The sequence below is a fragment of the Heptranchias perlo genome, chromosome 41 (assembly GCF_035084215.1).
Source record: "Heptranchias perlo isolate sHepPer1 chromosome 41, sHepPer1.hap1, whole genome shotgun sequence".
Taxonomy (NCBI): Eukaryota; Metazoa; Chordata; class Chondrichthyes; order Hexanchiformes; family Hexanchidae; genus Heptranchias; species Heptranchias perlo.
In genome coordinates, this window is record NC_090365.1 from 8,372,661 (window position 1) to 8,387,096 (window position 14,436).

General features: G+C 51.1%; 1 protein-coding gene across 3 annotated transcripts; it reads right to left on the reverse strand.

Annotated features, from left to right (window-relative positions):
• Positions 1-1,511: 1,511 nt before the first annotated feature.
• On the reverse strand, positions 1,512-14,210 carry LOC137306016 (CLOCK-interacting pacemaker-like). 3 transcript variants are annotated; one of them, XM_067975028.1, is made up of 5 exons: positions 14,150-14,210; positions 12,568-12,741; positions 10,990-11,219; positions 7,813-7,979; positions 1,512-6,152 (listed from the first exon to the last, which is right to left on the reverse strand). In XM_067975028.1, the coding sequence occupies exons 3-5, from the start codon at positions 11,192-11,194 to the stop codon at positions 5,103-5,105; spliced, it is 1,422 nt and encodes a 473-aa protein (XP_067831129.1). In that variant the 5' UTR covers positions 11,195-11,219; positions 12,568-12,741; positions 14,150-14,210; the 3' UTR covers positions 1,512-5,102. The 3 variants fall into 3 exon arrangements, with proteins under 3 accessions (XP_067831129.1, XP_067831130.1, XP_067831131.1); XM_067975029.1 differs by having other exon boundaries at positions 14,089-14,170; XM_067975030.1 differs by lacking the exon at positions 14,150-14,210 and adding an exon at positions 13,979-14,069.
• Between the last annotated feature and the right edge of the window lie 226 nt (positions 14,211-14,436).

Below are 14,436 nucleotides of genomic sequence, written 5' to 3' on the forward strand. Positions count from 1 at the left end.
AATGGCCTCCTTCTGTGCTGTAACCATTCTATGATTAAATTGCTGGGAGTGCAGTGACTGGTGTCCCGCAGTCCTGAGAATTCCAGGAGAGGGAGTGGGAGGTACAGTCTTTCCACATCTGCTCCAGGCTCCCTGCCGATATTTCCTGGGGGAGTTTCGCTCCATGGTCCCAGTGGGCATTCCCTGGCCGGGGGGTATCGCTGCATGCTCCCAGGGGGTGTTTTCTGTACTGCGATGCTCAAGCTGCAGCCTGACCGAGTGCTAAATGTGTCGCTGTGTACACAGTGAAACAACACTTACAAACAAATCCACCTCCCCCCAGTGAATCCATCCTAGTACCGAGTCTTTATTGCCCATCCCTAATTGCCCTTGAGAAGGTGGTGGTGAGACGCCTTCTTGAACCGCTGCAGTCCGTGTGGTGAAGGTTCTCCCACAGTGCTGTTAGGAAGGGAGTTCCATGATTTTGACCCAGCGACGATGAAGGAACGGCGATATATTTCCAAGTCGGGATGGTGTGTGACTTGGAGGGGAACGTGCAGGTGGTGTTGTTCCCATGCGCCTGCTGCCCTTGTCCTTCTAGGTGGTAGAGGTCGCGGGTTTGGGAGGTGCTGCGGTGCATCCCGTGGATGGTACACACTGCAGCCACAGTGCGCCGGTGGTGAAGGGAGTGAATGTTTAGGGTGGTGAATGGGGTACCAATCTCTAATCTCTCTTTGTACATCGTAGTACTCATATCCTACCACTGGATGGCACCCATAAGCTGTTGGCAGGAACAGGTTTTTGATTCAGCTTTTTGTAACATCGTTTAGCAGTGAGTCAGACACGAGTAAGAACACAATATGGTTATCAGCTTTCTGTTTGCCAGATATTGAGAACACAATCGTAGGGACACACCTGAATTTACCCAACTCCAGGGAGCTTGGGCATAGGTTGGCACAGCCAAGGGTTAGGGACTCCCACCTGTGTGCCAGGGTACTGATAGAGTTTAACCAACTAAACCCAGTAGCACTAATAAGGTCCCTGCTGCTCATTGCCCCAGGGCCACCATAACCCATTAGGGTACTAGGCTGTAGTGTTCCCTAACCCATTAGGGTACTAGGCTACAGTGTTATCTTCTCTCCACTCCAGCCAGGCACACCCTCTCCTTCAGCATTTCAATCACTGCTTCCCCCAACACCGATCGCAGCCTGATGAATTAATCAGAGGGGAAGGGAGGAAAAAGGACGGACAAAATGGACCCCTTGCACACCTTCGAGCACACCACCCAACCACAGCCAGGGGGAGGGGAGTAATGGAGCAGTGACCCCGCTGTTGAGATTGCTGTGAAAAGCCCCCTTTCCTTTCCTCCCCCCTTCAGTGCCAAATATCTGTCCAGCCGGTCAGATCACTGGCAGCCATATCCGATAATCTGTAATATATTAAAATCTTAAATCTGCGTCCACTTCCCATCAACTTTTTTCCATTATAAATTCCACTGCAGCTTAACAAAATGAACTCAAATCTCCAAAATGTCCAGTTGGCAACTTTATTTGCATAAACATTGTACAAAAAGTAGTGACTGTTGACAGTTAACTCTCTGAGAGCTGGGTGTTTTCCCCCACAGAATCTCACCACCTTTCCCAGTAACCCGAACGATCTGTTTCTACACAACAGGTACAAAGCTACCCCAAATCCTCACTTTTTTTTAATAAAAGGTCTAAACCAGAGCTCAGGCTGAGTATCCAAGGGGTGGTTTCTGGTCCAATATTAAAAAAAAAACTTTCTTCCAACTTTTCTTGCAAATGAGAGACTGGCATATGCTGAAGATTGGACAGTCTTGGTGCCCACAGATTCCAGACTCCCAGGTTAGATGAATAAAAGACTTTCATTTATAGAGCACCTTACCACACCTCAAAGTAGATCTCACACAGTGAAATTTTTTTTTTTAAAAAGTGCAGCAATTGTTTTTATGTAGCAGAAAGTGGCAGCCATTTTCACACAGCAAGATCCCACAAAGGGCAATGAAATGAATCAACAGGTTAATCTGTTTCTGGTGGTGTTGAGTGAACCTGGGTACCAGATCTCCCTGTTCTTCGAATAGAGCCATGGGATCTCTTAACATCCACCTGACCGAGTTTAACACGTCACTCCAAGTCCTTCTCTTGATGTCTGTACTGCACCATTTTTACTTCCCACAGCCCAATTAGGGCCTGAACGAGTTTGTAGCAGAGTATCTGGGAACGTCACCAAGCCTAAAATCACACCTCAAACATGACCATCTGTTGAGGAACTCTGCTCCTCCTATCCTATACCACACCAAGTCCCGCTCACTTATCGCTCCTGCTCTTGCTCACCTGCAGGTCCTTCAATGGCTTCATTTTAAAATAAGAACTTTCGCACTCTGTGAGCCTCCAGTTGTTGCAGATCCCCCCACCCCCACCGTTAGATGGAATGAGAAGCCCAGACCTCAGTACGAACTTCCTATTGAAGGTAAAGATGGGATCGGGGACGGGGGGGGGGGGGGGGGCACATCAACAGCAAAACAAACTTGCGTTAACACAGCTGATTACCGCCTACTTCCACCTCCGTAACATCGCCCGTCTCCGCCCCTACCTCAGCTCATCTGAGTTCCAGTTGAAACCCTCATCTTTTGCATTTGTTACCTCTGGACTTGTCTATTCCAATGTTCTCCTGGCCGGCCTGCCATCTTGCTCCCTCTGTAAACTTGACCTCATCCAAAACTCTGCTGCCCGTATCCTAACTCGCACCAAGTCCCGTTCACCCATCACCCCCTGTGCTCGATGACCTACATTGGCTTCCGGTCCGGAAATGCCTCGATTTTAAAATTCTCATCTTTTTTTCAGATCCCTCCTCATCCTCACCCCTCCCTATCTCTGTAACCTCCTCCAGCCCTACAACCCTCTGAGATCCTCCAATTCTGGCCTCTTGCGCATCCCCAATTTTCTTTGTTCCACCAATGGCGTCCGTGCCTTCAGCTGCCTAAGCCCCAAGCTCTGGAACTCCCTCCCTAAATCTCTCCATTTCGCTCTCCTCCTTTAAGACGCTCCTTAAAATCTACCTCTGTGACCAAGTCACCTGTCGTAATATCCCCTTATGTGGCTCGGTGTCAAATTTTGTTTGATAACGTTCCTGTGAAGCGCCTTGGGAGGTTTTGAGACGTTAAAATCGCTATATAAATGCAAGTTGGTGTTGCTCATCACATTGCGTTTGATAAAGTGCCACACAATAGGCTTGTCAGCAAAATTGAAGCCCATGGAATAAAAGGGGCAGTGGCAGCATTGGCTAAGTGACAGGCTAAGTGGTGAACGGTTGTTTTTCGGACTGGAGGGAGGTGTACAGTGGTGTTCCCCAGGGCTCGGTACTAGGACCACTGCTTTTTTTGATATATATTAATGACTTGGACTTGGACGCAAAGGCATGATTTCAAAATTTGCAAATGACAAAACTTGGAAGTGTAGTAAACATTGAGGAGGATAGTGATAGACTTCAAGAGGATATAGACAGGCTGGTGGAACGGGCGGACACGTGGCAGATGAAATTTAACGTAGAGAAGTGTGAAGTGATACATTTTGGCAGGAAAAATGAGGAGAGGTAATATAAACTAAATAGTGCAATTCTAAAAGGGGTGCAGGAACAGAGACCTGGGGGTCTATGTACACAAATCTTTGAAAGTGGCAGGACAGGTTGAGAAAGTGGTTGAAAAAGCATACAGGGATCCTGGGCTTTATAAATAGAGGCATAGAGTACGAAAGCAAGGAAATTATGCTGAACCTTTATAAAACACAGGTTCGGCCACAGCTGCAGTATTGTGTCCAATTCTGGGCACCACACATTGGGAAGGATGTGAAGGCCTTTGAGAGGGTGCAGAAAAGATTTACTAGAATGGTTCCAGGGATGAGGGACTTCAGTTACGTGGATAGACTGGAGAAGCTGGGGTTGTTCTCCTTAGAGCAGAGTAGATTGAGAGGAGATTTGATAGAGGTGTTCAAAATCATGAAGGGTTTACATAAAGTAGATAAAGAGACTCTGTTCCCATTGGCAGAAGGGTCGAGAACCAGGGGACACATATGTAAGGTGATTGGCAGAAGAACCAAAGGTGACGAGGGAAAACTTTTTTTTTTAAAAAACACAGCAAATAGTTATGATCTGGAATGTGCTGCCTGAAAGGGTGGTGGAAGCAGATTCAATCGTGGCGTTCAAAAAGGAATTGGATAAAAACTTGAAGGGAAAAAATTTGCAGGACTACGGGGAAAAAGCGGGGAATTGGGACTAACTGGATTGCTCCTATAAAGAGCCGACACGGGCTCGATGGGCTGAATGGCCTCCATCTGTGCTGTAACCATTCTATGATTCTATGGTCAGAAATGTCTCAACTTGCCTCACGTACATTTAATTACTTTGAAATTCAGTGACTTATATTGGTAAACATTACAACCATACCCTGCACAAACAGCAGTGAGATGAACCAGTGGTAAACCTGTTTTTGGTAGTGTTGGTTGGTGGAGCAATGTTGGCCACAATACTGGGAGAACTCCCTGATCTTCCAATGGTGCCGCGGGATCTTTAACATCCACCTGAGAGGGCAGGTTTAATGTCTCATCCAAAGGACGGTTCCTCAGACAGTGCAGCACTCCCTCAAGTGCTGCACTGGGATGAATTACTCGAGTCCCTGGCGTTGGGCTCGAACGCAGGATCTTCCGGCCACTTGAGCCCAGCTAACACACCACGAGGGGGTCAAGCTCCGGGGGCTCTGAACTAGAACTGGCAAAGAACGCAAGTTACAGAGGTCGCCCCTCCCCCCCCCCCCCGCAGAACTCCGAGGGGAACTGTTCGAACAAAGTGATGACAGATCTTCAGCCAATTCGGAAATGACAGCAAATAAATACATTGCCATGGAGACTGAGCCTTTCCAGTGGGTGCTATTGGATCCAAAAATATCTAAAAAGAAAAACCCGTAAAAGGAAATTTTAATCCGGGACAATCCAGATGCACCAATTCACGGCATGTACCGGTGGCCACTTTTGTGGGAGGCAGGTGCAGGCACTGAGCGCCCTCTGCTAACACGGTGCCTCTCGTTCACCAAGAGGAGCTCAGTCCCCTGGTTACGGTAGCGATGCCCTTGCCAGGGTGGCTTGAAACGCCCGATTTGCGGGCGAGTCTGCCACCGAACTGGAGCCCGAGGAGGAACCGCTGCCAGCGGGGGGGCAGGAGGCGGCGCTGCCCGTTGGCCCGTAGCCCCCCGAGCACTTCATCGCCTCCTGCAGCTTCAGCAGCGCCCGGGGGTCGCTGCTCCGCATGGCGCTGCAGAACAGCCGGGCGTGCTCCTTCAGCTCGTCGATCTGCCGCTGCGTGCTGCTGTTCTGGCGCATGAGGTCCTTGGTCCTCAGCGTGATCTCCAGCAACCCCGACCGGCTCAGGATTTCCACCGTGTTGCGGAAACGCCGCTGCTTGCCGGGGTTGGAGATCGGCCTCTTGGAGGCTCGAGCGGCGGGTCTCCCGTCGCCGCTGCCGGCGGGCGACTGGGCGCTCGGGGTGCGGGAACTCGCGAGGGAAAATATGGAGGAGGAGGAGGAGGAGGAGAAGGGAGAAGAGCAGGAGGATGAGGAGGACCAGGAGCACAAAGATTCAGATGATTCGGACGCAGAAACAAGATTGGGAGAGAGCGCTGGTGATGGGGAGACTGAAACGTCAAACTGACTTGAGAAGTTCTTTGCTCCGAAGCAGGGCAGCTGCCGAGAGTTCTCCGCTTCCTGGTGACTCTGGCAATTTGCCACTGGCGCTACGAGTGGAGTTTGGTCGCTTTTGGACGGTGAAGTTTCCAGCGAGGGTTCTCCCGTCTCGTCCACACACAATCGTTTGCTCTTGCCGTGATCGGCAGTCCTGACGTCCTGGGCCACCCGGTGCCATTGGCTGCCGCTGTCGTCTCGGTTTTTGTCCGGGTGGGGAGCGATCCGGGGGTAGGAGTTTAAGATCGGGAGGTAGGTATCCTTCGCCGCCCCAGTCTTCATCTCCCGGGGTTTCAAAGAAGCTGCCGAAGGCTGTCGGATGAGAACCACTCTGGTCTGGCCTGGTGGTGCGGGGAGGGCGTGCTGGCTTCCCCAGGTCTGCAACTGGGCATGAACGAGCTGGCTCCTTGTGGGAACTGACAAAGGCTGTTCAAAACATGGCAAAGGGAAAAGCAGAATTAAGATCCAATGTGTAACACGATCGCACGCACACCTACTCAATGTGAGCGTGCAACACGATCGCACGCACACCTACTCAATGTGAGCGTGCAACACGATCGCACGCACACCTACTCAATGTGAGCGTGCAACACGATCGCACGCACACCTACTCAATGTGAGCGTGCAACACGATCGCACGCACACCTACTCAATGTGAGCGTGCAACACGATCGCACGCACACCTACTCAATGTGAGCGTGCAACACGATCGCACGCACACCTACTCAATGTGAGCGTGCAACACGATCGCAAGCGTTCTCAGGGTGCACAAGACTGCGTACAACTGTTTAATATGAATGTGGCCAGTGCGTCTCTGGATTAGCTCACCAACATTCCCACAGCAACCCTATTTGCAGTCCAACACCGAACACACAGACTAACTCCAATACCTAGGCCAGGATCCCCAGCATTGTGATCGGGGGTTAACTCTAGTTTAATCCAAAACATAGAATCTAAGTCTCAGCTCTGGAGTACACAACTGGAACTAATTGATGCTGGAACAAGTACACATTTTGGCCATCTGACCTTTCACTCAAAAAATTAGCTTTTTCTTGACTCAATCAGAACGGATAAGATAAATTATTCTCTTCGAAATGAAAACATCTCAATGTCAATGTTGCTTTAAGAATGTTCTGGGGTAGTCACATCCTGTCTAGGTGTTAATTGGTAATCAACATTAATCGTGTAAAACATAACCTGACTGTATTTAGTACTTTTACACTCGGCCCAGCTGTGGCATCAGTGCTTTGGACAGAGATTGAAGCTGTCCTTAAAGTGAATGGAAAGTTACGTCCACCGCCCTCTATTCTCATTCACAACATCATGAAGGCTGGGGATCCACACCATTTACCCACTCCAATTGTTTCTCCTTTTCCTGAAGGCACTGCCTCTCGCTGGGGTACAGTTGTTTTCACAGGCCTGGCTGTCTCCGCTAACTCACCTTGAACACGTTTTTCATGTGTTGAACCCAGACAGCGAGCTTTGGCAGACTTTACAGCAGGGGTGGTGGCATCACCGCGCAGCCAGATGTGCCCCCCCCCCCTCACCTGATCACGCCCCAGATGAGAGCTCGCCAGCAGGGGGGGGTCACTGGAGAGTGATCAGGAGTAGGAACACTGGCTGATTTTTCCTCTCACTAGCCTTAGGCACTGAGGAAGTTCGAGCACCCCCATCGCTGCCCTGGCTAACATCAGCTAACTCCGTACAGGCCAGGGCTTGAATTGGGGACCTTGGAGATCTGTATGGCCATGCCAGGTGGTGGCTTTACCCACTAGGCTACTGGAGGAGCTCAATCAGCAGGTTTTTAAACTTCTGATGTGCTGAAGAATAAGAACATAAAACCAAGGAATGAGAAAAGGTGAAGAACCTGCTCGTTCCAGAGAACAATCCAAATATCATCTGTTCAAACCATTTCAGAGCAGCCTCTGCAAAGCTTCCACTCACCTAAGTGAAGCTGCAGTGTGCCTTTCTAACCTTGTACGTGACACTCAGACCATGACTGCACCGACATAAAACAGGACTTCCTGGCCTCATTCACATCTTAAAAGAGTTTACTACAGGAGGACTGTGGAGCAGGGGTTTGTACCTCTTTCAGAACGACATTCTTCACAATGTAGACAGGAGTCAGGCTGGGGAGCGAGCTTTGTGCAGCAGTGGACTCCTCTGCACGATTCAATGCTGCTGGCCTCTTGTGCGTGGACTGATCTTCAGAGTCAGTCTGTTCCAGTGTACTCAAATATTCCGAGTTCGTATCTGAGAACAAGACAGAGAACAAGCGTCACAACCAACAGAATGACGCAGAGGCAACACAAACTGACTAAGTGAGAAACATCAATCACACATCTCCAACCCCCTGGGAAATCAGAATGCAAACTAATCTCTGCCTGCCAACCATAGAATCACAGAGGACAGGCCGCCATGCCTGTACCAGCTCTTTAAAAGAGCTAACCAATTCCCCTGCTCTTTCCCCATTGCCCTGCAAATTTTTCCTTTTCAAGTATATATCCAAATCCTCTTTGAAAATTATTGAATCGGCTTCCACCACCCTGTCAGGCAACGTATGCCAGATCGTAGTTTACTGTGTAAAAATAATTCTCCTCATCTCGCCTCTGGTTCTTAAATCTTTACTGACCCTACTGCAGGTGGAAACAATTTCTCCTTTCTAATTTTGAACACCTCTATTAAATCTCCTCATAACCTCCTCTGCTCTAAGGAGAGCAATCTCATCTTCTCTAGTCTCTCCACATAACTGAAGTCCCTCATCCCTGTGTCATTCTGGTAAATCTGCTCTGCACCATCTCTAAGGCCTTGACTTCCTTCCTAAAGTGTGGTGCCCAGAATTGGACACAAAACTCCAACTAAGGGTTAACCAGTGATTTATAAGGATTTAGCATAACTTCCTTGCTTTTGTACTCTAAGCCTTTATTTATAAAGCCACAGATCCCGTAAGCTGCTTTTTAAAAAAAAACAGCCTGATCAACATTTCCTGCCACCTTCAAAGATTAGTGTCTGTGAACCTCCAGGTCTCTCTGTTCCTGCACACCCTTTAAAATTGTACCATTTAGTTCTCTTGCTCCTCCTCATTCTTCCTTCCAAAATGTATCACTTCACACTTCTCTACATTAAATTTAATCTGCCATGTGTCTGCCCATTTCACCAGTCTGTCTATGTCCTCCTGAAGTCTGTTACTAAACTCCTCACTGTTTACTACATTCCCAAGTTTTGTCTCATCTGCAAACTTTCAAATGATGCCCCCTATGCCCAAGTCCACTAATATATATATATATAAAAATAAAAAGTGGTCCTAATACCAACCCCAGTGCATATGGTGGTGGGGTGGCCTGACCAGCCCAATGGGACCAGATACAAGCACAGCCCTGGTCCTAATATAATCTTGGTCTCTGCACACAATACAGTAAACCACAGGGGTTGGAAGGAATCTGAAGTAATGGAAAAGGAAAAATACCAAAATCCTGCAGTTCTTGGAAAGTTGAAAAACGGAAAACAATGGAACCACTCAGCGTGTCAGCCAGCATCTGTGGAGAGAACGGACAACTTACCTTTTGCATTCGACACAACAGTTTTGAAGAATAGCCCACACCTGAAACATTAACCTGTCTGTTCTCTCCAAAAAGGCTGGCTGAGCCATTGTATGTTTCTAGCATTTTCTGTTTATTATCCTAGCCAAGCTGTTCCAGTACAGCTACAACACTGGCATCTACCCGACAATGTGGAAAATTGCGCAGGTATGTCCTGTCCACAAAAAGCAGGACAAATCCAATCCAGCCAATTACCGCCCCATCAGTCTACTCTCAATCATCAGCAAAGTGATGGAAGGTGTCGTCGACAGTGCTATCAAGCGGCACTTACTCACCAATAACCTGCTCACCGATGCTCAGTTTGGGTTCCGCCAGGACCACTCGGCTCCAGACCTCATTACAGCCTTGGTCCAAACATGGACAAAAGAGCTGAATTCCAGAGGTGAGGTGAGAGTGACTGCCCTTGACATCAAGGCAGCATTTGACTGAGTGTGGCACCAAGGAGTCCTAGTAAAATTGAAGTCAATGGGAATCAGGGGGAAAACTCTCCAGTGGCTGGAGTCATACCAAGCACAAAGGAAGATGGTAGTGGTTGTTGGAGGCCAATCATCTCAGCCCCAGGACACTGCTGCAGGAGTTCCTCAGGGCAGTGTCCTAGGCACAACCATCTTCAGCTGCTTCATCAATGACCTTCCCTCCATCATAAGGTCAGAAATGGGGATGTTCGCTGATGATTGCACAGCGTTCAGTTCCATCGCAACCCCTCAGATAATGAAGCAGCCCGAGCCCGCATGCAGCAAGACCTGAACATCATCCAGACCTGGGCTGATAAGTGGCAAGTAACATCCGCGCCAGACAAGTGCCAGGCAACGACGATCTCCAACAAGAGAGAGTCTAACCACCTCCTCTTGACATTCAACGGCATTACCATCGCCGAATCCCCCACCATCAACATCCTAGGGGGTCACCATTGACCAGAAACTTAACTGGACCAGCCACATAAATACTGTGGCTACAAGAGCAGGTCAGAGGCTGGGTATTCTGCGGCGAGTGACTCATCTCCTGACTCCCCAAAGCTTTTCCACCATCTGCAAGGCACAAGTCAGGAGTGTGATGGAATACTCTCCACTTGCCTGGATGAGTGCAGCTCCAACAGAGCTCTGGAAGCTCGACACCATCCATGACAAAGCAGCCCACTTGATCGGTACCCTATCCACTACCCTAAACATTCACTCCCTCCACCACCGGTGCACAGTGGCTGCAGTGTGTATCATCCACAGGATGCACTGCAGCAACTCGCCAAGGCTTCTGCGACAGAACCTCCCAAACCCGCAACCTGTACCACCTAGAAGGACAATGGCAGCAAGCACATGGGAACACCACCACCTGCACGTTCCCCTCCGAGTCACACACCATCCCAACTTGGAAATATATCGCCGTTCCTTCATCGCCGCTGGGTCAAAATCCTGGAACTCCCTTCCTAACCGCACTGTGGGAGAATCTTCACCACACGGACTGCAGCGGTTCAAGAAGGTGGCTCACCACCACCTTCTCAAGGGCAATTAGGGATGGGCAATAAATGCTGGCCTTGCCAGTGATGCCCACATCCCATGAACGAATTAAAAAAAAAGTCCAACAGTTAACAAAGTTGCTGTGGGATTCCATAAAAAGAGACCATAATGAGCTTTCTGAACCCTCACTAAATGCCCAGTGATTCCCATTACCTGAAAACCCAGAATCTTTTTCAGACTCTCCCAGTGACGGTGGTTGGTTGTTCCCGACACTTCCCATGGGATTTCTTTTCTCCGCTTGTCCGTACTGACTGTCTGGTGGATTCTCCAATTTAACGGATATCCCACTCATCCTCTCCTTCACATTCTTGCGAGGGGGTCTGGAGCTTTCTGCCATGGGCACTTTATCCAGGGACATGTCTCCTCGAAGGCTGAAAAATATTCTGAATGAAAAGGGCATTATTCTGTGCTTTTGGAATTGGAACGCAGACTAGTGTTTCTAACAAGCATATTACATTGAGGTGGTGTAGTTTAAATCTGTCCTTTCGGCCCCTCCATGTATCCTTGGAAGGATCTGTCACTGTTTTTTCCCTTCCCCTTATATCTTTTTCAAAAAGGATTATAGAAGCACTGGAGAAGGTGTAAAAAGGATTTACAACGCTGATACCAGAAGTGAGAGGTTATAACTTTCACGAAAGACTGAACAGGATGGGGCTTTTTTCTCTCGAAAAGAGAAGGCTGAGGGGTAACTTGATAGAGATCTTTAAAATTACAAAGGGGTTTGATAGTGTAGACATAGAGGAGATGTTTCCACTTGTGGGGGAGTCCAAAACTAGGGGCCATAAATATATCAGTCGCTAATAAATTCAATAAGGAATTAAGGAGAAACTTTTTTACCCAGAGTGTGGTTCGAATGTGGAACTTGCTACCACATGGAGTAGTTGAGGTGAATAGCATAAATGCCTTTCAGGGGAAGCTAGATAAGTACACGAAGGAGAAAGGAATAGAAGGATATGTTGATAGGGTTAGATGAAGTAGGGCAGGAGGAGGCTCGTGTGGAGCATAAACGTCGGCATGGACCAGTTGGTCCGAATGGCATATTTCCAAAGCTGTAAATTCTATGTAATTCTTTGGTCTCCTTGAGCAAGAGAGCAGGTTGGTGATTTGTTCACTGGCCCTCCCCAGCACTGCTGTGCTAGAAAATGACAAGAACTGTACAGGGTGACTGTTCTCTTCCTTCCTGGGGAGGGTGGAAAGGCACTGCTTTCCACAACAGCACGACTGACGAGATGGAGAACTCAAACCGTGGTGAGAGAGCTTGAGCAAACCTGTCGGTATTTTTTTAAAATAGATATCAAAATGGGAAGCGTTATAATTTGTTAGCTGTAACATTTTTCACTGTGCATTCCTAAGTTTCCGTTGCTTCAGGAAATTATAGCAGGAAAAGAAGTCAGCGCAAGATGGGGGGGGGGGAGGGGGGAAAACGAGACGTTTAGGCAGCCACAAGCTGCCATTTAGGTTTATCAAGGGATATGGGGATCAGGCAGGAAAGTGGAGTTGAGGTTGAAGATCAGCCATGATCTTATTGAATGGCGGAACAGGCTCGAGGGGCCGCATGGCCTACGCCTGCTCCTTTCTCTTGTGTTCTTAATCTGCAATTGATTAGCGACTCGGGGAGCAGCACACGGAGAATAGGGAGACTGAATGAAGCATGAAATATATTTCATTTAAAGGGAACCAGAACAAACAGCGATTGCAAAATAGAACCTTTGGACAATTTAAATAGCAGACCTTTTGCAGTAGCAGGTTCTTCTGCTCAAGGCGACTCGGTCGCTGCGCAGACCTGTTGTTTCCTGTATTCCCACTGTAGGGACTGGGGGGGGGGTGGGGGGGGCAGGTACAATCCTTCTGCAGGTTGAACGTCACATGGTGCATTGATTTCCTCCTTCCTACTCACCCTCTGATCTGTTGAAGTAGCAGAAACGTATAAACACACTGGGAAATCATACAACAAATGGGAAAAATGACAAACTGTTTCTTAAAAAGCACAATTTTTATAAACTAATCCCACAGTGAGCACGGTTGCAGTGACACTAACAGTCCCCTTCAAACAGAATAACTGATAATTAATTGAGTCCCAAGTTTACAAGCAGTTTGCAGCCGTCGACCCACTTGGTGGTAAATGGGTGGAAATTCAAATCCATCGACCCCGGGCATCCCCCCCCCGCCGGGCCTCCGCTTCTCCCCAAACCCCACCCCCAAACACCTGGCCCTCCCCTAACCTCCCCCCGGGCCTCCGCATCTCCCCAAACACCTGCCCCCCCCCCCCCCCCCCCGGGCCTCCGCTTCTCCCCAAACACCTGCCCCCCCCCCCCGGGCCTCCGCTTCTCCCCAAACACCTGCCCCCCCCCCCCCGGGCCTCCGCTTCTCCCCAAACACCTGCCCCCCCCCCCGGGCCTCCGCTTCTCCCCAAACACCTGCCCCCCCCCCCGGGCCTCCGCATCTCCCCAAACACCTGCCCCCCCCCCCCGGGCCTCCGCTTCTCCCCAAACACCTGCCCCCCCCCCCCCCCCCGGGCCTCCGCTTCTCCCCAAACACCTGCCCCCCCCCCCCGGGCCTCCGCTTCTCCCCAAACACCTGCCCCCCCCCCCCGGGCCTCCGCTTCTCCCCAAACACCTGCCCCCCCCCCCCCCCGGGCCTCCGCTTCTCCCCAAACACCTGCCCCCCCGGGCCTCCGCTTCTCCCCAAACACCTGCCCCCCCCCCCTCCCCGGGCCTCCGCTTCTCCCCAAACATCTGCCCCCCCCCCCCCCGGGCCTCCGCTTCTCCCCAAACACCTGCCCCCCCCCCCGGGCCTCCGCTTCTCCCCAAACACCTGCTCCTCCCCTCCCTCCGGGCATCCGCTTCTCCCCAAACCCCACCCCCCGCCCCAAAACAGCCAGCCCTCCCCAACCGCCCCCAGGCCTCCGCCCACCACCACACCCATCCCCCCCCCCCTCACCCTGGGCCCCCGCCCCCCCACCAAACCCGAGCCTCTGCCCCCCCCACCCCAACCGGCCACCCCTCCAACTTTCCGCCGCCCGCCCAACGTCAACCACCCGCCCCCCGCCCAACGTCAACCACCCGCCCCCCGCCCGCCGCCCCCGGGGCCTCCGCCCGCCGCCCCCGGGGCCTCCGCCCGCCTTCTGTTGGTGCTCCTGTACCAGAGCCCTGGGCCTGTGGAGGCCGCGCTCCCCGATCTCTCGACCGGGCCCCGGAGCCGTTTTTCTCCCAGATACTGTGTGTCAGGGGGTGGGGGGGGGTCCCCGTTTACCTCCCTCCCGATGCCCCCTGTCAGGCCGCCGGACTCCCAGCCGCTCCCACCCCACACTTGCCGTCGCTGTTTCGCGGCTCCTGCGCCGCCTCTCACCCGCACCTGATGCAAAGGCCCCGCCCCCACTACCGATTGGCAACCGTTCGAACGAATGGGAAGCCGCTCCCTTCAGGGGCCGCACCAATCGGAGAGGCGCGGAGGCGGGACTTGACCAGCAAGTTAGATTGTGGCCTCGGCTCCCGTGTGCTGCCTCGTGAGGGCGGCGCGATTGACGGACAGTCTCCATGGCGACAGGACGCACGCGCCGCCCCCCGGGCAACCGGCCCAGAGCTGGGGGGCGCGAGGCGG